The following is a 24,337-nucleotide window of genomic DNA, read 5'->3' as shown; positions in this document are numbered from 1 at the left end:
ATTGATATTTTTCACATTTTTGATATATAACAGTCCTCGAAGTAAATTTTATAAATCTAATGACATATTCTTAAAAGTGCATGTAGCTGAGAGGAAAATCCGACGATCAATTGAAAATTTTGACCTTTCATATCGAAGATATGGATTTTTCCCTAAAAGACCTAATTTTTTTGTGTTTTGGGAAAAACACCATATCTTCAATACGAAAGGTCAAAATTTTCAATTGATCGTCGGCTTTTCATCCCACCTACATACACTTTAAGTATAAATCATCAGATTTATAAAGTTTACTTTGAGTACTGTTAAATATCAAAAATATCCATTTTTAATGATTTGCCATAAAATGTGTATTAAATTGCGAATTTCAAAAAATCTAAATTATTTAATCAGAAGGACATTCTTCGTATTCAGAATGCGATTCGATATATCTGATGTGCTCTAATGTCCCACAATAAATACTGTCCAAACGTTCATACCCCACCCCTTAAGCTGGTTAAATTCAAACTTTCTACCGCTTGCCGCTTTGACGACGATTCTACTGCACTGCGCAGTCGCACCAGAAACACTAGCGGCGACCAACGGTAATTGTATATTGATCACTCCACCGCTTTGCAGCTCTTTGCCCAAGCAGCAGATCGCTAGTAGTTGAATTCAATTCAACTCGGGAGCGGTGCCGCTTAATGAAACGATTTTTGGCGGTGCTGAGCAGCAATATTGTCTTTCATAGTCATCATGGTCATACCGCTGCCGCTCCGCTTGCAAAAAAATGCAAGCGGCATGATAAAGCGTCACGCCGCTGAGCGGCAAGCAGCAGAAAGTATGAAACCAGCAGATCTGCAATTTCGTCTCAAAGAAATCGCGAATTTCAAAAAATCTAAATCATTTGATATCAGAAAACCTGGCTACGGCACTGACGACCATATCTTTAACAGCTAAATGTTGCTTAACCGTCCATAGGTCCGCGGAGTCACACGTAGGCCTACGTACAGACAAAATCTCGAAAGCCTTGTCAATTTGACGACGCACCCATTGCAGACATTTTGTCTTGTCATTGTCTTTTAAGTACCGGGTTTCCATGCAATATTCTGCATTTGAGTTATAACAGTATACACCAGTGGCCGGCCTTTAGTGGCATCCACTATTTAAAGTTTTTGTCAGAGAAGAACGGCACTTGTTTACATTTCGTGAGTGTGCAGAGCGTAAACACGGAAGTTGGGTTCTGATTTAGCTGAATCAATCGTCTGTCATAGCAACAGATAGGCGCCATTGAAGTGAACACAAAGCTCCGCGTATGTCCTTCATCAACAGAGCGCTCGCGCCAATCTGAGACATCAAAATATCTTGATGCCTTTCAATGCGTTCAGGTCACTATCCGAGTGCTTTTTCACATTCAATATCCTGTAAAATTCTTCTGAGGTAGCCACAGGATAATCAAACAATAGAAAATCCATTTTGAAAAACCGAACAAGTGATTCAATATCATGCAACGACATTTGCTTGTAGGCAGCCACTAGTTTTTGCTGATTTGAACTATGAGTGCTTGTGTCTGCGTTGCCTTCTCCTGATGGGAAGCTCACTAGATGGTCTACGTTGGTCACTTTTAACACATAATTGGCATCTTCTACTAAACTTTCATATTTGCCAATGATGTCATACTTGATATCACAAGGCTTGCATAATTCATAGTTAGACTTCCAGTGGACATTTCCTGAAATGGTTCCATACGAGGATCAATTAGAAACCGTACAAAATCGTGAAATGTAATGTTATATTCACAAGTAATTTTTCGTCTACGTGCGCGTTGATTTGTGCACGGATGGAAGGCCATTTGAATGACTTCACCAACGGCATCCCTGAATATTTGTCTATTTCGTGTGTCCGTTGAATTTGGCGCCAATTTATTATTAAACGCTGAGAGTAGTCTGCTAAAAGGATGACGCGCAAACATAAATTTGGTGTAAGTTTTTAGAATATGGTCGATTTCTGAAGGCGTGTAACTCGCCAGTCGTCTTATATTTCTGGCAATGTTGACATTTTCATATCCAGTTCCCTGCGACGTTGAATTCGTCTGCCCAGTTAAAACATTAAGAACCCTCTTCCAACTGGTTCCGGCTACTTTCGGGGTGTTACAGTGTAATATTTTATGCTTATCATCCACTAGCAGGGTCCCGTGATATTTTTCGTAGTCAGAAAGCATTTCTTTGATGTCACGTGTTTCTCTTTGATAGGTCTGGCACATTTGTTGTAAGTGCGTTCGTCTATGTTCCTGGATCATTTTTTGCTTTTCCATAAAGTCCTCGTCATTGAGAAATGCGACAGCAGGTCTTTTCTGTCGAGATACAAAATCGGTATTATTAGCAAAGGAATTATAATGTAATTTCTCTACTAGCTCTGCAAACTTTCTACCATATTTCAAATGAGCACTAGGCTATGTATCATTATTAGTGAATTTTTCCCTTCAAATCTGCTATGAAAACGGATAGACCTTATGGTCCGTATGCACAAAAGAGTTAGACCGGGTCTAAAGTTAGACCTGGTCTAAGTGGATTTTAGTTCCATCAGGAATGGTCCTTTACTCCTATTTCCTTCCTAAAAGTAGCTAGCAAATTCTAAAGATTTAAATGCAGAGTTCAAAAATAATGCAAAATATCGTAAGCAAATGTAAAGGAAAACGTCCCTTTTCCTGGGACTAAATTCCACTTAGACCAGGTCTAACTTTAGACCCGGTCTAACTCTTTTGTGCATACGGACCTAACTCTTTTAGGTCGTAATACCAGTAGTAGGCTACTTAACCAAAGAGCAAAAAAAGTGTTGAAGAAAATCAAAGAGTAAAAGTGCTGAAGTTTTTCATCAAGGCAATCACCAATTTCCTAGATCCTGTTCGTGTTATCAATCCCATTTCAGTGTGTAATTGTGTATTCTGTATGAGTGATGTATCCCGTATAGTATTATTAATTATATATTTTTTTTTTTATGTCCCTTTCATGTACTAAGAAATGCCCCTTGAGGTGCTAGCATTACGGTGCAAATTTGGGCTTCGCTCTCACTGTCGGCCGCTCACCCCAGAGTCTTCCACAAAGATTATCATGATACAAAACAAACTTGATGCCATTTTAAAGCTTATTTACTAAGTTAAAACAGCAATATCTTTTTTTTCTATTTTATATATTTCCGATTCTGTGTGAATGGGGATGGGGCACAGCCTGCGATTAATAATATATAAAATTTTTACCTGATCGTTGGAAGATGCAGGAGCCATGGACAGTGACCTTGGCGAGTCGGAAATAACACTTGCAGCAGATGTTGAAGACATATCTGTAATAAATAAATAAATCAGTAGATCAAATGATCATGAATGCACTGAATTCAAATGTGACAGAATTTGCAGTAAAATTTGCCCTCTCCATCCAACTGGCTATCGGTCAGGTCAAGGCACTGAAAAAGCCTTATATAAAAAAGGTAATATTACCAATTTCAACAACAAAAATATACATAAACATATCTGCATGGAAATTCAAAAGAATAAATTATTAAAACCATTGTATTCATAGAAAACATCATTAGAAAAATGAATATTGAGGAGGGGATCCCCCGGATATCCCCCTATGGAAATGAGCAACATTTTGAGTTACACCTTTACACTATAAACTGAATTTTCTCGGCCAAATTTTTCAGTAAATGTCAGGAAAAATCTATAATGTTTGGTACTGTATATTTTTTTTCAAACCCACATGTTAAACTTATGTCTGAAATTTAGGCTTCTACGAGCACGTAGTGTAAGATTTTCGGGCTTCAACTTGCCTCATGAGCATTTTTCGGGGTCAACATTTTTGCTTTCAAAGTAACATAATTAGCTAATGAAAGATATTTCCAAACTTTCTAAAGCACATCATATATGGCTATATAGTATATATCATATAAATTGCGGTTTTGATTGCACCATTTTTCAATTCCGACCAGTGTTCGAAATGTTGGTTGTCCGTTCGCCCGGGACAACCAAAACATACACCGGACAACCGAAAATAATGCTCTAGTTGTCCGGCGGACAACCAAAGATCTACAGCCAAAAGTAACTTTTTCAGCATGTTAGTTTGCTCAAACCTGACACAACTGATAACTTGTTAAATATTTAAGAGTAATTGCTCATAAATTGACCACACTCACTCCACTTTATTGGTCACATGTAGTTACTGACAACCAAAAACTTTGGTGGACAACTAGACATTACAACCTGGTTGTCCGTGGGACAACCCCTTTAATATTTTCTTAATTCGGACACTGATTCCGACTACCAATTTTGTCAAAATCAACTCGCAAATGTACCCATGGATGGATGATTTTGCCAGCCACAATAAAATAAAGATTGGTTCTGCTGGATATTAGAAATGAAGTACTGAGTTGGACATTTTGTCAGCAAGAGAAAAAAGATGAATTCAAAACAGATATTCTGACAAAACTATATAGACCCACACTACACCACATTTCGCCATACTGCAAGAGTTTCTAGAATGCTGTTAAAATAAGAAATTTTTAATGCTAATTTATTGCACATTCTAGGGAAGCGTGGTTACCGTTTTGAAATAACCGAGTGAGAGGGTTTTCAAGAAAATATTTTTCCTGTCAAAACTGAAGCATCCTCTGGACATCATATATAACGATTCGTGATACCCAATTGTGGCACATTTGATGTCGTTTATGAGGCAGAGAATTTTATTTCAATTTTATATACGCCAAAATATTTGAGCGAGAATGGCGATAGAAAAAACGTTGAAAATTCCATGTAAAAATGACATTAGACACCGCCAATGATTACTGTTTCGTTTTTATGGAAATCTAATCTTTTATTTCCTGAAATAAAATTAGGGGTCTAATGTGGATTTATTGTATAAATGATGAAAACATCGACGTGTATACAAGAAGCTACAAGAAAAATGGTAGGCCACGCCACACTGACATACTTGTAGTATACGGTGAGCACGTGCGAGTCAAAATCGATATAATGTATGAAAAAACCATTGTGGGTAGGCTCATTTATTGTATATAGAACACGCAGTTATCAACAATTGAGCGCTATTAATACACATTAATGTTTTTAAACAAATAAAATTCCAAAATAGGCTGCTACTCAATAGGATTCGCCCTTACCTTGACCCGGTCCTGAGATTCAACCAGAATGGTTTTCGACCTGGGAGATCTACGGTGTCACAAATTCTTGCTCTAAGGAGGATAATTGAGGAAGTCAAGAACAACAATCTGAATGCAGCAGTAATATTCATCGATTTCAAGAAAGCATTTGATAGGTATGCCAGGTGAATTCAAATTTGCCATCAAACTGCATCATTTTATATATCAAATTAAAGCCCTTGAGTAAAGAAAGCCAACACTGAAAACCTTTTGTCATAGCACTTTCCGTAGCAAAGTTACATCTTGTCAAAGATTGACTTTCATCAAAAAGATTCTGCTAGCAAAATTCCCCAAAACAGCATTACGGGGTGTTTCTAGATCTTAGTCTCATGACGATAGCACCTTTTTTAATGGAACTGCTATCAAAATCTCTCTGAAATTCCATGTGCGAGTCTCTCATCACCAAAAAAAATCATATATTTGGGTCAAGTGAAGTATAGACAACATATTTATGAAGGTTTCCTTCTTAAAAAGCTTCTTTTAAATTTCAATGTAAATTTGTATTGCCGGTTTAGGCCATTTTGACTGACTAACAAATGTGTTAACTGAGGTTTCCCTGTGATACCTACATTTGATACCATCCACCGTGGGAAAATGCTTGACATAATGAGAGCATATGGAGTCCCAGAGAGGCTAGTGGCTGCCATAGGATGCATGTACCATCATACTATAGCTCATGTCACATCACCTGATGGGGTCACTAAGGATTTTGAGATCCAAGCAGGAGGTTTCCTGTGATACCTACATTTGATACCATCCACCGTGGGAAAATGCTTGACATAATGAGAGCATATGGAGTCCCAGAGAGGCTAGTGGCTGCCATAGGATGCATGTACCATCATACTATAGCTCATGTCACATCACCTGATGGGGTCACTAAGGATTTTGAGATCCAAGCAGGAGTCCTGCAGGGAGACACTCTGGCACCATTCCTCTGTATCGTAGTCCTTGATTATATTTTAAGGAAGGCTATGGAAGGCAATGAAGAGCGACTTGGCTTTACTCTGGAGCCCAGGAAAAGTAGGCGAATAAGCCCGCGCACAATCACAGACCTGGATTTTGCAGACGATATTGCTCTTATAGCTGACAACCTCAAGGACGCACAAGAACTGTTACATCTTGTTGAAGCTGCTGCACAGAAAGTAGGACTAGGAATGAATGCCAAGAAGACCAAGGCAATGCTGTACAAGGAAACTCCATCTTCAATAAAAACACTGGACGGAAGCGAATTGGAGATAGTGCATGACTTCAAATATCTAGGTGCATGGACTGCCAGTAGTGAGAAGGACTTCAACATCAGAAAGGCACTTGCTTGGAAAGCATGCAACAGCATGGACAAGATCTGGAAAAGTAATCTGCCAAGAGCTCTAAAGATCAAGTTATTAACACCACTGTAGAATCGGTACTAACATATGGCGCTGAAACATGGACAATAACAACCAAAATGAGAAAAGCTATGGATGGCTGCTATACCCGTCTCTTGCGGAAGGCACTAGATATCTCATGGCAAACTCACACCACCAACAAAGAACTATATGGGAATATGTGACCAATCTCTGAGAGGCTCAGGATTAGAAGGTTAAAGTTTGCAGGGCACTGTGCAAGAAGCGAAGAGGAAGCAGCTTCAATTGTTCTTATGTGGCAGCCCAAACATGGAAAGCGAACAAGAGGTCCACCCAAGAAGGATTATATCAAGATGTTGGCAGATGATACGGGATTAACAGGCCCAGACATCAAAAATTGTATGCTAGACAGAGCAGTTTGGAGAGCCATTATGGGAGTCCGACTACAAGAGTCGACAATAGCAAGTAAGCAAGCATGCCCTGCTTGGGAGAGATCATCACATGCTAGGAAGCCAGACTCTGCACTCAACGCAAGCTGCCGCTCCATCACAGGATGTCTAAGGCCTACCAACATGGACAAGGTCTACCTCTTGGCAGGTATCGCACCACCTGACATCCGGAGAGCTGTGGCAAGCAAAGAGGAACGCCGTAAACAGACCACGGACGTAAGACACCCCCTCCCCAACCACACACCACCAACCAGACGGTTGAAGTCAAGGAAAAGCTTCATCACAAGCCCCCTCCCTCTGCAAACAACATCATCAGAGGCTCGCACCCAGATGTGGAAAGAAAGGCTTTCATCTGAAGCAGTCACCACTGAGATGGGGATTTAACCCACAGAATCACTACCTCCAGGAGCAAACGAAGTCTGGGCAAACTTGAGATGCCTTAACCGCCTCCGAACCGGTGTTGGGCGTTGCAAGGATACCCTTCACAAATGGGGATACATCAGTGGCCCGACCATGTGTGATTGTGGACAAGAGCCACAGACGATGCAGCATCTGCTGGAATGCCCGCTTTTGGAAGATCCTGTGACGACAGACGATCTGGCGCAATTTTCTCAACGGGCACAAAAGTGTGTTTCTCAGTGGATAAGAACAGTTTGATGTAAGGACACGAAAGAAGAAGAAGCAAGCAAATGTTGAAGTAATGAAGTTGCGATTATATTTTTAAATTTTCATCATGACATCATCAAGCCTTTATGGTCGAGCGGTCTAAGGCGCTGGTGTTATGTCAATACTGTATAGGAATACATTATAGCGGCTCAGTGCAGCGTGGTTTCGAACCCCGCCGGCACCTCTGCCAAAATAAATTTCATTTTTTTTTAAATTTCATATTATGTTAGGGAAATGTGGCTGGGAGAATGTATGTATGGCGAAGAGTGGTGTGGACCCACACGCTGTGCCTTATAGAGGCCTTGCATGTGACTATCATCCCGTAAATATGGCGGACTACTCAAATGCATTCAACAAAAGCATGATTGCAATCTACCGTGACAGTTCGTCTCACACACATAACACTACAATAAGTTGATGACGACATATGATTGAATGGACTGCACTCCGCCATAACTACGGTGAAGGACACCGGCTCAAATCCTTTGTTTGGAGCCAATCGATAATTTCATGCAGGGCCTCTATTACACCACATTTCGCCATACTGCATTTTAGAAACGCTTGCTGTTAGAATAAGAAAATTTTTAATGCCAATTTATTGCACATTCTAGGGAAGCGTGGTTACTGTTTTGAAATAACCGAGAGGGTTTTCAAGAAAATATTTTCCTGTCAAAATGAAGCATCCTCTGTATAAAAGAAAATATGAATATTAACTGCACATCATATATAACGATTCGTGATACCCGATTGTGGCACATTTGATGTCGTTTATGAGGCAGAGAATTTTATTTCAATTTTATATACGCCAAAATATTTTTTTAATTGAGCGAGAATGGCGATGGAAAAAACCTTGAAAATTCCATGTAAAAATGACATTAGACCCTACCAATGATTACTGTTTCGTTTTTATGGTAATCTAATCTATTGAAATAAAATTAGGGGTCTAATGTGGATTTATTGTATAAATGATGAAAACATCGACGTGTATACAAGAAGCTACAAGAAAAATGGTAGGCCACGCCACACCGACATACTTTTGGTATACGGCGAGCACGTGCGAGTCAAAATCGATATAATGTATGAAAAAACTATTGTGCGTAGGCTCATTTATTGTATATAGAACACGCAGTTGTCAACAATTGAGCGCTATTAATAAACATTAATGTTTTTAAACAAATAAAATTCAGAAATATGGTACGTTTTCTGTCTTTGCTTGTCACGTGGTATGTTGAAGTAATAAAGTTGGGATTATATGTTTAAATTTTTCATCATGATGCAATCAAGCCCTAACGGCCGAACGGTCTAAGGCGCTGGTGTATTATAGTACTGCTCAGTGCAGCGTAGGTTCGAACCCCGCCGGCGCCTCTGCCAAAATAAATTTCTTAATTGTTTTTATATTTCATATTATGTTAGGGAAATGTGGCTGGGATAATGTATGTATGGCGAAGAGTGGTGTGGGCCTCTATAGAGTCGGCGAACTATATTCAGATATTAGTTTGAATAGCGAACTTAATTCAAATAACAAAATCTTTTTAAAGGTATATCCAAGTGCCATGTTTTTATCCGACATTACTGAAAAAAATAAAATTATTGTTTTTTATTTGACCGAGAAAATTAATTTAAAAGCAAAAAGGTGTATTTCTGAAATATGCTGATTTCAACATGTATTGATCGACTTTTAGCGCGACTATATGCATAACAATAGAGGAGGGTCACTGGCGTACTGAGTGTAATTGCGAAAATCAACGCACTGAATGGTCTATTGTTCTATTGTGTCCGATTTGAGCGCTGTATAGAGGTTATCCGTGTTCTATAAGCTGCATATCCTATCAACGACTGCTATACCTTGTTTAGGACTTTCAAAACAAGTACCTGCATGTGCAACCATGACTGTTTCAAAATAGCCCGCCAAGAGTCATGCAGGTAACTCCGAGCCAGTCCAAGGTCGTGCATTGAATTGGTTTGAATGAGGAATACTACGGGAATCAGCACCTTTTGTTAGAAGTCACACATGAGTAAAGTGGATAACCTCTATTGGAAAATGTTGCCAATCAATATTCATGAGAGTGTACATTCAACCATAGAACAATACCTGGAAGCGTCAATAGAAATTAGCATGAGGCCGCTTTCATATGTAAATAGCGTATTGTTATTGAAATTTGTGCCCAGACGTATTGAGGGCGACAGTCATGTTATCCAGACAGAGAATGTCTTGATGCGCCAGGCATGTCAAATTGCTGAGTGAATGTGTATAAATCCCCTTTCTGTATAGGTAATAAGCTAGTATATTTCGTGTTCCAGTTTGTTATAAAAAAAAAAATAAGTATTATATTAAATATATTAAGTGTATAAACTTTGAAATTGACGTGAATTTGAAGTGCAGAGCTCCAAATCTAGTTAAATCGTGTAGTGTAAAATTATGCTGTGTGACCCCCTCGGCGTGGTAGAATTATATTCATAAAACATTGAATTTAACATATAATATGGGCAGCCAACCACGATTTATCAGCATTTAAAAGATATATTAATTAACAAAGATAAATAATCAATAATACTAATGACAATTTAACTAGTAAACAAGTCTGAAATCTTAAAATGTTGCCACGTGAATTCCCGAACACATGATATGTCAACATGTGACCATTATTCAGATTTACCGTAAGTATTTGGTGTATGGTGCACGGCTTGCAGGCAACTGTGTATTTATTTACCTCCGTATAAAATCAATAATTCATGCTGGGAGCCAAGTAACATTCTGTATGCTAGTGCAGATTGGTATTTTATTTTACTTGAGAGCATAATAGAAATACATAAAGACGAATAAGGCGCCATGATGGAAAGATATAAGGTCAGGGTTTGTATCAAAGGTTATTTTAACTTCAAATACTACTTGTGTTTCACACCTTGCCTCTGTCACGTATTTCCTTCATATTATTGACCTTAAGTCCTAATTTTGACTTAGTTATTGCAAAATGTCATTTCATATCACATTAGTAGACTTTCTTTGAAAAAACATACCACTGGTGCCTGATGGGAATACCCGTCCGCCATTTCATTAAACTGGATCGTTTTCGCCTGGTTTGTGCCCAGATGTATTGGGGCGCTATATACTCTCATTGAACAGGCAAAGTTCGCAAAACTAACAACGTTGTTATTTGCCAATATCAATTAACATGATCCAAGGGGTCGAACATGAATTATTCATAACGGATCGATAACTGGCCTCACTTTCTAGCTAGTAAACCAGCGGAATTTTTCATAGGTTTTGCGTTGCTAATAGAACAACCGTGAATTTAGTGTCACCCCCTTGATTCAACGTCCAATTTTTGAAATTGGGTGACTTGTGCTTGGCAGGTGTAAAATACATCTGACTGGGCGTTTTAATTACGTAACGCATAAAGGCATTGACATCATCGAATGGCTGCCTATAGTGCTGTTAGCGTTAGGCCTATGTGGGGGGGGGGGGCTGTGTTTAGTTTCTATAATAATTATTATAAGGCCTACATTTATTTGTCATTCCTTTCTTTTCCTTTCTCTGTACTTATTCTTTCCTTGCTAAAGTAACACTCCCTCTTCTTATCTCCCTTCCCTTCTCTTACTTTTTGTCCCCTCTCATTCCTATCATTTTCCTTACCTTTCTATTTATTTACTTCTATTTATTTATTTCTCTTCATTTCTTCCTCTTTCTCTCTTCCTCCAGTCCCCTCTCATTCTTCATATCCCTCCTCCACCTCTTCCTCCCTCATCCCCTGCCAAGACCTCTCACAGAAGAGCTGCCCCCTTCAGTACGCCACTGTTTATGACATTATCCTTCTTAAAATAAAATAAAATAAAATGTCAATTTGTGAAACAACTTTTATATAGGCCTATACCGGTATACTTATTATATGTTACATGTATACGTAGCTATTACCATTATACAGTACTATAGACATGCAGACATGGCAGCCTTGATGTGTAATCATTCAGCAAGCGCATTCAATTTATTTAAATGAAGCTCCTAAAGTCAGTGGGGTGACAACGAACTGTACATCAGCGGCTAATGTGTGCCTTTTGTGCTTACGGCTACTCAATCACACCCTTGGGTTTTATGGTAACAATAGGTACTTTTCGTTCCAATAGGCGCTTTCACGCGACTTTCGTTTGATCACTTATTGACAGTAGCCTGCTAGGTAAAGCGTTATTAATACACTGTCGGGTCAGCTTACCGATTTAATGGCGGAAGCCCTTTGTCCCAAACAAAAGGTACCTTTCGATGAATAGCTTGTCAGATTTCAAATCGGCACAAGTGAACAATGCGTTACATAATCTATTGCTTTTCCATCTTTAATAGCTCCATGGCGAAAATATCGACATACCGGGTACACTCCAGAAGTGGCCAATTATGTTCTAAATAATTGTTGTCATCACGCCCAATATATATCATATGCGATTTTATACACAAGTATTTATTCATTTGGGCTTATTTAATTCATTACAGAAAATTAGAAGTTGTCAAAAATGGCATGATCAACACGCCTACGATAGAGGCCCTGATGCTTTTATCGATTGTCTGCGAACAAAGGATTTGAACCGGTGTCCTTCACCGGATTCATGGCGCAGTGCAGTCCATTCAATCATGGAAGAAAGAGATAAGAAGGAACCACAACGAACGCATTCACTTTGTCCACTCCTTTACCGACATTTAATTGACATTGTTATTCATGAGGATTTACTTTGATCAATACCTGTCAATACCCCGCGTTAAATAGGTGATTGGTATTGTATTCCATGTATTTGCATGTCTTCTAGAGCGTGTCTGAAGCATGATTTGAACTAATGACCTTCCGTGCAAGGATTTTCTCTGGTGACGTGATCATCGGTCATTGTTATAGCCTACATCTTTTTCTTCCATTTTGCCCAATTTTCCCGAACTTTGATGACTTTTTTTCTCAGAGTCTTTGGCACTGAAACGAGTTAGCTAGTTACGATTATACACATATAAACTATTAAATTAAACAGGTTTCATGTACCGGACTCAACCGGAACATTGTGTATTATTTAAGAACATTTTACATCTATTTTCCATCGAAAAAGTCACCAAAATCTTACCTTATTTGCTAAAGATGAAACTCAGCAAAATTTTGATGACCTTTTCGATGTTTTATAGGACATTTTCTACACAACACGATCAAGAAAACAGTTTGACTGTAGATCCCAAAACAAAGCTACTATACATGTTCAGAGCATCAGTGAAATTCCATAATCTTACTTCTGGGTAGCGTTTGTTTGTTCGTGGATGGGTTTGTTATCAATTTTTTCCAGTAATGATTTCGACAAGCATCGACCGCGGTAAATGGATCATACATGAAAGGAAGTACCATTGATAGCTTTTCTTTTCATGCGTCAATAGATAAGCGGATTAAAACTTGGCCGATCGAAGTCGTTGTGGTTCCTTCTCATCTCTTTCTTCCATGATTCAATCAAATGTTGTCATGCTTTTGTTATGTGTGTGAGACGAACTAGTCGCGGTAGATTTCAATCATGCTTTTGTTGAATGCATTTGAGAAGTCCGCCATATCATGGCCATATTTACGTGTGTTGCTAATCTTCGAGTATCGAGTTTCGAGTTCGAGTATCGAGTTAAGTTTCGAGTTGCAATTTTCGAGTATCGAGTTGCAATTGTCGAGTATCGAGTTGAAATTTACGAGTATCGAGTTGAAATTTTCGAGTATCGAGTTGAAATTTTCGAGTATCGAGTTGCAATTTTCGAGTATCGAGTTGAAATTTTCGAGTATCGAGTTGAAATTTTCGAGTATCGAGTTGCAATTTTCGAGTATCGAGTTGAAATCTTCGAGTATCGAGTTGAAATTTTCGAGTATCGAGTTGAAATTTTCGAGTATCGAGTTGAAATTTTCGAGTATCGAGTTGAAATTTTCGAGTATCGAGTTGAAATTTTCGAGTATCGAGTTGAAATCTTCGAGTATCGAGTTGAAATTTTCGAGTATCGAGTTGAAATTTTCGAGTATCGAGTTGAAATTTTCGAGTATCGAGTTGAAATCTTCGAGTATCGAGTTGAAATTTTCGAGTATCGAGTTGAAATTTTCGAGTATCGAGTTGAAATTTTCGAGTATCGAGTTGAAATTTTCGAGTATCGAGTTGAAATTTTCGAGTATCGAGTTGAAATTTTCGAGTATCGAGTTGAAATTTTCGAGTATCGAGTTGCAATTTTAATTTTCAATCTGCTTTTGAAGTAGGCTATAGGATGTACCCTCTCCGACATGAAGAGAAAGCACAAATGTTTAACCCTTCTCTATCCACTTTGTTATTACGTTCTCCACGGAATTCGTAAAAGCCCCGGTAAAAGCACACTAGTTGTTCATAAAAAGGGTAGGCCTACTAGTGGATAGGTATTAACCTCGGGGTATTACCCTCCCGAGTAGGCCTACATTGATACCAGAATGACTAAAATTAGACTAGGGTTAACTTATATATATACCGGGATATATACACGTTACCATTATATTAAGGGCTCGTGGATAACGAGAAAAAAGAAAAATCTGCATCAGAAAATTCAAACTAGAAAATCGTTCATTTTAGCATACTTCAAGTTTCAAACTCGAAAACCTGCAAAATGAGCCTACTTCGAGTTTTATACTCGAAAATCTGTAAAATGTTTAATTTTAGAGTTTCATTTATACCTATTATAATGAAAAGCAAACTACTTCACATCATATTAGATTAACCCTACTCTAACGCAGGGGGTGCATGGTACCGTGGTATCCAACTCCCCTTACGGATGACTTTAACGTAACCCTAAAACGCTTTTATTTAGTTTTAGCACCCTCTACTTTTTATATAACTCGAAAATCGTTCATTTTGGCATACGTCGAGTTTCAAACTCGAAAACCTTTAACATGAGCCTACTTCGAGTTTTAAATTCGAGAATCTGCAAAATTTTGAATGTTCGAGTTTCATTCATACCTCATAATGTAAGGTAAACTAAATTTACTTCAGATCATTAGATTAACCATATAGTCCAACGAAGGGGTGGTATCGTGGTATCCAGCCCGGGATCCAACACCCCAACAGATAAGTTTACCGTAACCCAAAACGCTTTTATTTAAGCTTTAGCACACATTTCTTTTGTGCATGCGCATGTGCGAAAAATGTATCATTTGTAACAGGAAAGTTTAACTCGAACTTCGTTCATTTGAGCGCATTTCGAGTTACAAACTCGAAAACCTGCAAAATGAGCGTTCTTCGAGTTAAAAATTCGAAAACCTGCAAAATGATTAATATTCGAGTCTCGTCCATATTTACTATATATGAAAGGCAAAATACTTCAGATCAATCTAGATTAACCTTTGGCCTAATAATATGTGTTTACCACTTTGATTAAGGGCCGCATGTGCGACAAATGCATCATTTGCAACAGAAACGTTTAACTCGAACTTCGTTCATTTGAGCGCATTTCGAGTAACAAACTCGAAAACTTGCAAAATGAGCGTACTTCGAGTTCAAAACTCGAAAACCTGCAAAATGATCAATATTCGAGTGAAATCCATATTTACTATATATGAAAGGCAAAATACTTCAGATCAATCTAGATCAACCTTTGGCCTAATAAAATGTGTTTACCACTTTGATTAAGGGTGATAAAGCTTAATAAAAGCGTTTTGGGGTTACGGTAAAATCATCCGTTAGGGGGGTCGGATACCATGATACCTCCCATTCGTTTGCCAAGGGTTAATGTAAAACTGATCTGAAGTAGTTTGCCTTGCATTATGATAGGCATGAATGAAACTCGAAAATTGTACATTTGCAGATGTTCGAGTTTAAAACTCGAAGTAATCTCATTTTAAAGGTTTTCGAGTTTGAAACTCGAGTATGCCAAAATGAACGATTTTCGAGTTGGAGTTTTCTGATGCAGATTTGCTTCTTTTCTCGTTATCGACGTGCCCTTAATATAATGGTAACATAAGTTAGCCCTAGTATAATTTATCCATTAGTTGTAACTCTCACGAACATAACTAAGGGGATGGGTGTTTGCCACCCGCCCTCAGAATGTCTATTGAAATCGTCATGAGTGGCATCCACCCCATTTACCCGAGGGGGGAGATTAGGCCTACCCCGTTTTTGTTTTTGCAAAAAAATGAGCGCAAAGGATGTCCCCAGGCCCCAAATAAAAAGGTAATGGGTGCTAAAGCTAAATAAAAGCGTTTTGGGTTACGGTGAAATCATCCGTTAGGGGGGTTGGATACCACGATACCACCCCCTGCGTTATAGTGTTAATGTAAAATGATGTGAAGTATAGTAGGTATAAATGAAACTCGAAAATTGAAAATTCTGCAGGTTTTCGAGTTTAAAACTCGAAGTAGGCTCATTTTGCATGTTTTCGAGTTTGAAACTCGAAGTATGCTAAAATGAACGATTTTCGAGTTTGAGTTTTCTGATGTAGATTTTCCGCTTTTCTCGTTATCGACGTGCCCTTTTTAATGGTAACATATATAATATAAGTTAACCCTAGTCTAATTTAGCCATTATTTGTAACACTCACGATGGGGGGGGGCATCCACCCTCAAATTTGAAATGTCTATGGAGGTCGTCGTGAGTGGCATCCATCCCTTTACCGAGAGGAAGGTTTTGTATAGGCCAACACGTTTGGTATCAAAATGAGCGCAAAGGATGTCCTCAAACCCCACAGCTATATAAAAAGTAAAGGGTGCTAAAGCTTACTAAAAGCGTTTTTGGGTTACGGTAAAATCATCCGTCATGGGGTTGGATACCACGATACCACCCCTGCTTTGGACTAGGGTTAATCTAAAATGATCTGAAGTAGTTTGCCTTACATTATGATGGGTATAATGATACTCGAACATTGAACATTTTGCAGGTTTTCGAGTTTGAAACTCGAAGTACGCTCATTTTGCAGGTTTTCGAGTTTGAAACTCAAAATGCGCTCAAATGAACGAAGTTCGAGTAACTTTCCTTTTGCAAATGATACATTTTTCGCACATGCCGTCCTTAATCAAAGTGGTAAACACATATTATTAGGCCAAAGGTTAATCTAGATTGATCTGAAGTATTTTGCCTTTCATATACTGTATACAGTAAATATGGATTTCACTCGAATATTGATCATTTTGCAGGTTTTCGAGTTTTTAACTCGATGTACGCTCATTTTGCAGGTTTTCGAGTTTGTTACTCGAAATGCGTTCAAATGAACGAAGTTCGAGTTTAACTTTCCTGTTGCAAATGATACATTTTTTTCGCACACGCGGCCCTTAATCAAAGTGGTAAACACATATTATTAGGCCAAAGGTTAATCTAGATTGATCTGAAGTATTTTGCCTTTCATATACTGTATATAATAAATATAGATTTCACTCGAATATTGATCATTTTGTAGGTTTTCGAGTTTTTAACTCGATCTACGCTCTTTTGCAGGTTTTCGAGTTTGTTACTCGAAATGCGCTCAAATGAACGAAGTTCGAGTTAAACTTTCCTGTTGCAAATGATACATTAGTCGCACATGCGACCCTTAATCAAAGTGGTAAACACATATTATTAGGCCAAAGGTTAATCTAGATTGATCTGAAGTATTTTGCCTTTCATATATAGTAAATATGGATTTCACTCGAATATTGATCATTTTGTAGGTTTTCGAGTTTCTAACTCGAACTACGCTCTTTTTGCAGGTTTTCGAGTTTGTAACTCGAAATGCGCTCAAATGAACGAAGTTCGAGTTAAACTTTCCTGTTACAAATGATACATTTTTCGCACATGCGCATGCACAAAAGAAATGTGTGCTAAAGCTTAAATAAAAGCGTTTTGGGTTACGGTAAACTTATCTGTTGGGGTGTTGGATCCCGGGCTGGATACCACGATACCACCTAGTAGGATCAAAATACGACACAGCTACCCATAACCCCAAAAAAATTGCAACAGAAGGTTTTTTGGTATTTTCTTGCAGTTTAAGGTCTCATAAATAACATATCAAAAGTTTAGAAAAATTGAACTTTGGCCAGGGGTCCAACTGTGACGTAATCAAAATGGCCGCCAAAAGCTGGAAAAATACCCATAATCTACTGATTTCATCCATTTTTCACTCGTTATTGTGGGTTTCACTGGTGACAACCTTGTGCAGAAGTACATTACTGGATGTAGTAATGAATCTTTAAATTGTGGTATTCAGATTGATCGATTTGACAGCCATAATGGATTTCAAAATGGCCGCCAATTTGGTATTTTGGCATATGAAATCAAATCATGCACGTAATTGTAAGGCGAAAGTAAAAGCGTTGGATTTCCTAAAATAGCCAATATCCTTTGCACCCATATTCAAATTAAAATTTATATAGAGGTAGGCATACGAACCAAATTAGCAGCAACAGTGAATTTCAAAATGACCGCCAATTTGGTATGTTGGCTTATTGACTTAAATTATGCACGTATTGAAACTTAAAATGACAGAAATTATAAAATGACCAACATCCTATGCACCAATAGTACCATTAAAATTATACTTTTAAGTAGGCATATGTACCAATTTGGTAGCCATATAGCATTTCAAAATCAGCTATAATCACTATTATGAAAATCAATACATGTATGTTGCTTACAGTATATTCTTGAAATAAACAAAAATTCATCTGGCTATTCCACGATGCGATGCCTTTGTTTACAGTAGTATACATCGACCACTTTGTATTATACGAGTACATTATGTTAAAATTAGTTGTCATCATCATCATCTGAGAATAGTTCCTGATCCATGTTCTCACATTAGCCTTTGTGTCCACATGCTCCAGTGCAATTGAGTCCATTCTTTCTGTAGCTACATTTCATTATGATGCATCCTGCAGAACAATTGCATTGAATCATCTTCAGCAATGATTCTGGCGCTGGACTTCTTTTCATCATGAATGGAACAAATAACAAATTAATGTCACCTTGGACAATCCATCCCCAGTCAATTGGATGCATACCATCACTTTTACACATCCACTGCATGACCTGTAGATATGTTCTCCTGGAGTGAAGCTTTGCAGCAGAGATTGTGGGTGGAAGTCTTTCTGGTTTAACAAAGCTCTTTGCTGTGCATTTGTTTGGAAAGAAACCTGTAGCATAAGGATTCCAAAGACTCTGATTGCTGACCATTAAACAGGGACACCATTGCTTTGCAGCCTTCACTTTATACATATTCTTGACCCATATTCTTCATTCTTGAGTGCAAAATGCCTTAGAACAAACTTCTAATACAGGATCACCATTGATGATTTTGTTGAATACAGACGTACCTACCACAAATATTCTTGAAGTAGTGTCACAACCTGAAAACGCATGGGCAAACAACAAATCCGAACAAATGTCATAACTGAGTAAGTGCTTCTGCACCTTGATATCATACACATATGGTTTATCATTGTCAGACCGAAAGTACAAATCCTTACTGTCCTTTTTTGCATAATGAAGAAGTAATACCAACAGGTGTGTCTTCTCGACTCTCCAAATAGGGTTGTTGACTTAAATGATGCCATTGCGACTGCTGCTTTCACTGTATCAATATCTGCATCTCCTTCAGCATGGATCACATGGCATCCTTTCTGTTGCATACGGTCCCCAATGTATCAATCAAAGACAATCGTGGCCTTGCCATAGTGATCAAATGTGAAAGATGCATAATTATCAGAAGAGAACTCCATCAAGAACATAGTGGTGCAATGGTTTGGTCATCAGTGTCCTTGACAGTCCAAGCAGTGGCAGGGGATAAATGCTGATGAGGATGTTAATGTGCAAACTGGTTCAAAGTAGGTAAAAATACAGTCAAACAAAATGGAAGGACATGCTGTCTTTTCATATAGCTACAAACAGAAGGCTAGAGTCACATGATGACCAAACCATTCATCCAGATGTTGTTTCAGAGATTCCTGGTTGTATCACAATCTGGAGATCTGTGCTAAGATAAGGTGCTTTATCATGAACTATCACCATATCCACCATCTTTGTTTGAGGAAGCCAGATAAAGCACCACTAATACAAGCCATACAGGATCATGAAGCCTCATTAGAGGCTGAAGCCCCTGAGACAGTTCTAAGGACTGATCACTCTGTTCTTGATGGAAGTTCTCTTCTACATCGCTTGAAGTGGACAGAAGGAAGCACCTATAGTTCCCTCGCTGATAATTATGCAAATTCTTTCACATTTGTTCACTATGGCAAGGCAACGGTTGTCTTTGATAGATACACTGGTGGACCAAACACAAAGGATAACACGAATCAGTGCCGCAAAAGTCAGGTTGCAAATAAGGTAGACATATAGATGCTGGCAATTTGCTGGCAAGAAAGAAGCCTTTTTCTCAAATGATCTGAACAAACAGACACTCATTAAACAGAAAGGATGCCATGTGATACACACTGAAGGAGATGCAGATGTTCAGAAAGGCTTTATAATACTCAGTGATGACATTTGTTCGGACTTGTTGTTTGCCCATGCGTTTTCAGGTTGCGACACTACTTCAAGAATATTTGGGGTAGGCATGAAGTCTGTACTGTATTGCAGAGCATTATCAATGGTGATCCTGTATTACAAGCTTGTTCCAAGGTATTTTGCACTCGCAGTATGGATCAAAAATATGTAGAAAGTGAAGGCTGCAAAGCAATGATATCCTTGTTTGATGGTCAGCAATCAGAGTCTTTGGAATCCTTATGCTACAGGTTTCTTTCCAAAAAAATTTGCCCAGCAGAGAACTTTGTTAAACCTGAAAGACTTCCACCCACAGCTTCTGCTGCAAAGCATTACTCCAGGAGAACGTATCTACTGGCCATGCAATTGATGCGTAAACGTGATGGTATGAATCCATCTGACTGGGGCTGGATTGTTTAAGGTGGCAAATTTGTTCCACTCATGACGAAAAGAAGTCCAGCACCAGAATCATTGCTGAAGATGATTCGATGCAATTAATCTACAGGATGCATCACAATGAAATGTAGCTGCAGAAAGAATGGCCTCAATTATAATGAAGCATGTGAACACATAGGCTATATGTGAGAATATGGATCAAGAACTATTCTCAGATGATGATGATGATGATAACTAATTCCAACATAATGTACAATACAACGTAGTCGATGTATACTACTGCAAACAAAGGAATCGCATCGTGGTATAGCAAGAAGAATTTTGTGTTACTTCAAGAATATACTACAAGCAACATATTGATTTATATAATGGTGATTATGGCTGACAGCCATTTTGAAATGTAAATATGGCTGCCAAATTGGTACATATGCCTACATGAAAGTATAATATTAATGGTGCTATGGATGCAAAGGATGTAGGTTATTTTATAATTTCTGTCGCTTTAAGTTTCAAGTTACAATACGTGCATAATTTAACTCAATAAGCTGACATACCAAAATGGCGGCCATTTTGAAATTCACTTTTGCTGCCAATTTGGTTTGTATGCCTACCTCTATATAAATTTGAATGGGAATGTGGGTGCAAAAGATATTGGCTATTTTAGAAAATCCAATGCCTTAAGTTTTGCCTTACAATTACGTGCATGATTTGACTTCATAAGCCAAAATACCAAAATGGCGGCCATTTTGAAATTAATTATGGCTGTCAAATTGATCCATCTGAATACCACAATATTAAGATTCATTACTACAAATAGTAATGTACTTCTGAACACGGTTGTCACCAATGGAACCCATAATAACGAGTGAAAAATGGATAAAATTAGTAGATTAATGGGTATTTTTCCAGCTTTTGGTGGCCATTTTGATTATGCCACTGTTGGACCCCTTGCCCAAGTTCAATTTTTCTAAACTTTTGATATGTTATTTATTAGACCTTATACTGCAAGAAAATATCAAAAACCTTCTGTTGCAATTTTTTTGGGGTCATGTGGTAACTTTACTCTACTAACCCCTTCGTTGGACTATATGGTTAATCTAATGATCTGAAGTAAATTTAGTTTACCTTACATTATGAGGTATGAATGAAACTCGAACATTTAAAATTTTGCAGATTCTCGAATTTAAAACTCGAAGTAGGCTCATGTTAAAGGTTTTCGAGTTTGAAACTCGACGTATGCCAAAATGAACGATTTTCGAGCTATATAAAAAGTAGAGGGTGCTAAAACTAAATAAAAGCGTTTTAGGGTTACGTTAAAGTCATCCGTAAGGGGAGTTGGATACCACGGTACCATGCACCCCCTGCGTTAGAGTAGGGTTAATCTAATATGATGTGAAGTAGTTTGCTTTTCATTATAATAGGTATAAATGAAACTCTAAAATTAAACATTTTACAGATTTTCGAGTATAGAAACTCGAAGTAGGCTCATTTTGCAGGTTTTCGAGTTTGAAACTTGAAGTATGCTAAAATGAACGATTTTCTAGTTTGAATTTTCTGATGCAGATTTTCCTTTTTTCTCGTTATCCACGAGCCCTTAATATAATGGTAACGTGCATATATCCCGGTATATATATAAGTTAACCCTAGTCTAATTTTAGTCATTCTGGTATCAATGTAGGCCTACTCGGGAGGGTAATACCCCCGAGGTTAATACCTATCCACTAGTAGGCCTACCCCTTTTATGAACAACTAGTGTGCTTTTACCGGGGCTTTTACGAATTCCGTGGAGAACGTAATAACAAATTGGATAGAGAAGGGTTAAACATTTGTGCTTTCTCTTCATGTCGGAGAGGGACATCCTATAGCCTACTTCAAAAGCAGATTGAAAATTAAAATTGCAACTCGATACTCGAAAATTGAACTCGATACTCGAAGATTTCAACTCGATACTCGAAAATTGCAACTCGATACTCGAAAATTTCAACTCGATACTCGAAAATTTCAACTCGATACTCGAAAATTTCAACTCGATACTCGAAAATTTCAACTCGATACTCGAAAATTTCAACTCGATACTCGAAAATTGCAACTCGATACTCGAAAATTTCAACTCGATACTCGAAAATTTCAACTCGATACTCGAAAATTTCAACTCGATACTCGAAGATTTCAACTCGATACTCAAAAATTGCAACTCGATACTCGAAAATTTCAACTCGATACTCGAAAATTTCAACTCGATACTCGAAAATTTCAACTCGATACTCGAAAATTTCAACTCGATACTCGAAAATTTCAACTCGATACTCGAAGATTTCAACTCGATACTCGAAAATTTCAACTCGATACTCGAAAATTTCAACTCGATACTCGAAAATTTCAACTCGATACTCGAAAATTTCAACTCGATACTCGAAGATTTCAACTCGATACTCGAAAATTGCAACTCGATACTCGAAAATTTCAACTCGATACTCGAAAATTTCAACTCGATACTCGAAAATTTCAACTCGATACTCGTAAATTTCAACTCGATACTCGAAAATTTCAACTCGATACTCGACAATTGCAACTCGAAACTCGATACTCGAACTCGAAACTCGATACTCGAAGATTAGCAACACACCATATTTACGGGATGATACGTCGCGTCATATGCATAACCTCCATATTCCCACAAGCCTTAGAGAACACAGATCAGTGGAAGTTAAAGACCCATCCAGTTGACCAGGCAAACTTTCAAGGGCAACCCAATTAAGTAGGCTTAAAATATAATCAAGTCAATGTTCACCTCTATACCACTAAACTTTACACAGCTCCCAACTTAATGTGTTTTCCAGATAGTTGGAGCGGCCTTTAACAGGACAAATCCTCCACATTTTTCAGGCTCATTTACCATTGCAAAAAAATACTAACTGCCAAGTGCACAAGCAAGTGAGAACCACCCACAAATTCTATTGTTCAAACTCACTTGACTGGATACCAAGCTCCGCCCCCAAAAGTAGCTGAAAGATCAATATGCCTTTTGTTTGGAGCAAATCGGACAAACGGTTTCCAAAATACATCAATTTATATTTTCTTTGTATCCTATTGTTTTTGTCAATAATCAATATAGTTAATGAGCTAAATGGACTGGAAAGGCTCATTAATATGTAATTTTTGCCAATATTTTGCTAAAAATCCATGCATAAATGTTCAGGGTACTTTTATTTTGCATACTTTTGCCCTGAAACTTGGTCAAAGTGTTTCTAATATGTTCTAATGTATTATATAGTGAAGCCGCCCCTAATTTGCATATGTGCATAATTAATGAGCTAATTTGCATAAATGCTAATTAATTATGCAAATATGCAAATTAGGGGCGGCTTCACTATATAATACATTAGAACATATTAGAAACACTTTGACCAAGTTTCAGGCAAAATTATGCAAAATAAAAGTACCTGAACATTTATGCATGGATTTAGCAAAATATTGGCAAAATTATATGTAAATGAGCTTCTCCAGTCATTTTAGCTCATTAACTTGATTGATTATTGATAAAAACAATAAGATACAAAGAAAATATAAATTGATATATTTTGAAAACCGTATGTCCGATTGACTCCAAACAAAAGGTATATTGATCAGTGTACTTTGCTCTACTCAATTAATCTGTTTAAAACATGTTTAGAGCACTTTTATAATGCCTCCATAACCACCTTAAACTTGCTTATAACAGCCTCATTTATTGGTCAAAACATGCAATCTGAGCCTGTGTAGTATAGAAAATTGACCAATGGAAAATTTTGTTTTATAATATAACTGTACTCTACAAGCATGGAACTTGTACAATATCTAGTTTTGGAAGGT

At 37.8% G+C, this 24,337-nt stretch overlaps 1 protein-coding gene across 1 annotated transcript in view; it reads right to left on the bottom strand.

Annotated features, from left to right (window-relative positions):
• Positions 1-414: 414 nt before the first annotated feature.
• The window catches only part of LOC140144828 (carbohydrate sulfotransferase 13-like), a 31,551-nt gene continuing 7,628 nt past the window's right edge, over positions 415-24,337 (bottom strand). The window contains 3 exon segments of the mRNA XM_072166636.1: positions 415-1,707; positions 1,710-2,329; positions 3,233-3,315. Of these exon segments, the coding sequence (XP_072022737.1) occupies positions 1,332-1,707; positions 1,710-2,329; positions 3,233-3,315 (1,079 nt within the window). The 3' untranslated portion in view covers positions 415-1,331.

Source organism: Amphiura filiformis, unplaced genomic scaffold (assembly GCF_039555335.1).
Source record: "Amphiura filiformis unplaced genomic scaffold, Afil_fr2py scaffold_84, whole genome shotgun sequence".
Taxonomy (NCBI): domain Eukaryota; kingdom Metazoa; phylum Echinodermata; class Ophiuroidea; order Amphilepidida; family Amphiuridae; genus Amphiura; species Amphiura filiformis.
Note: the sequence above shows the minus strand (reverse complement) of the source record. Positions and strands in the feature narration are given on the sequence as shown.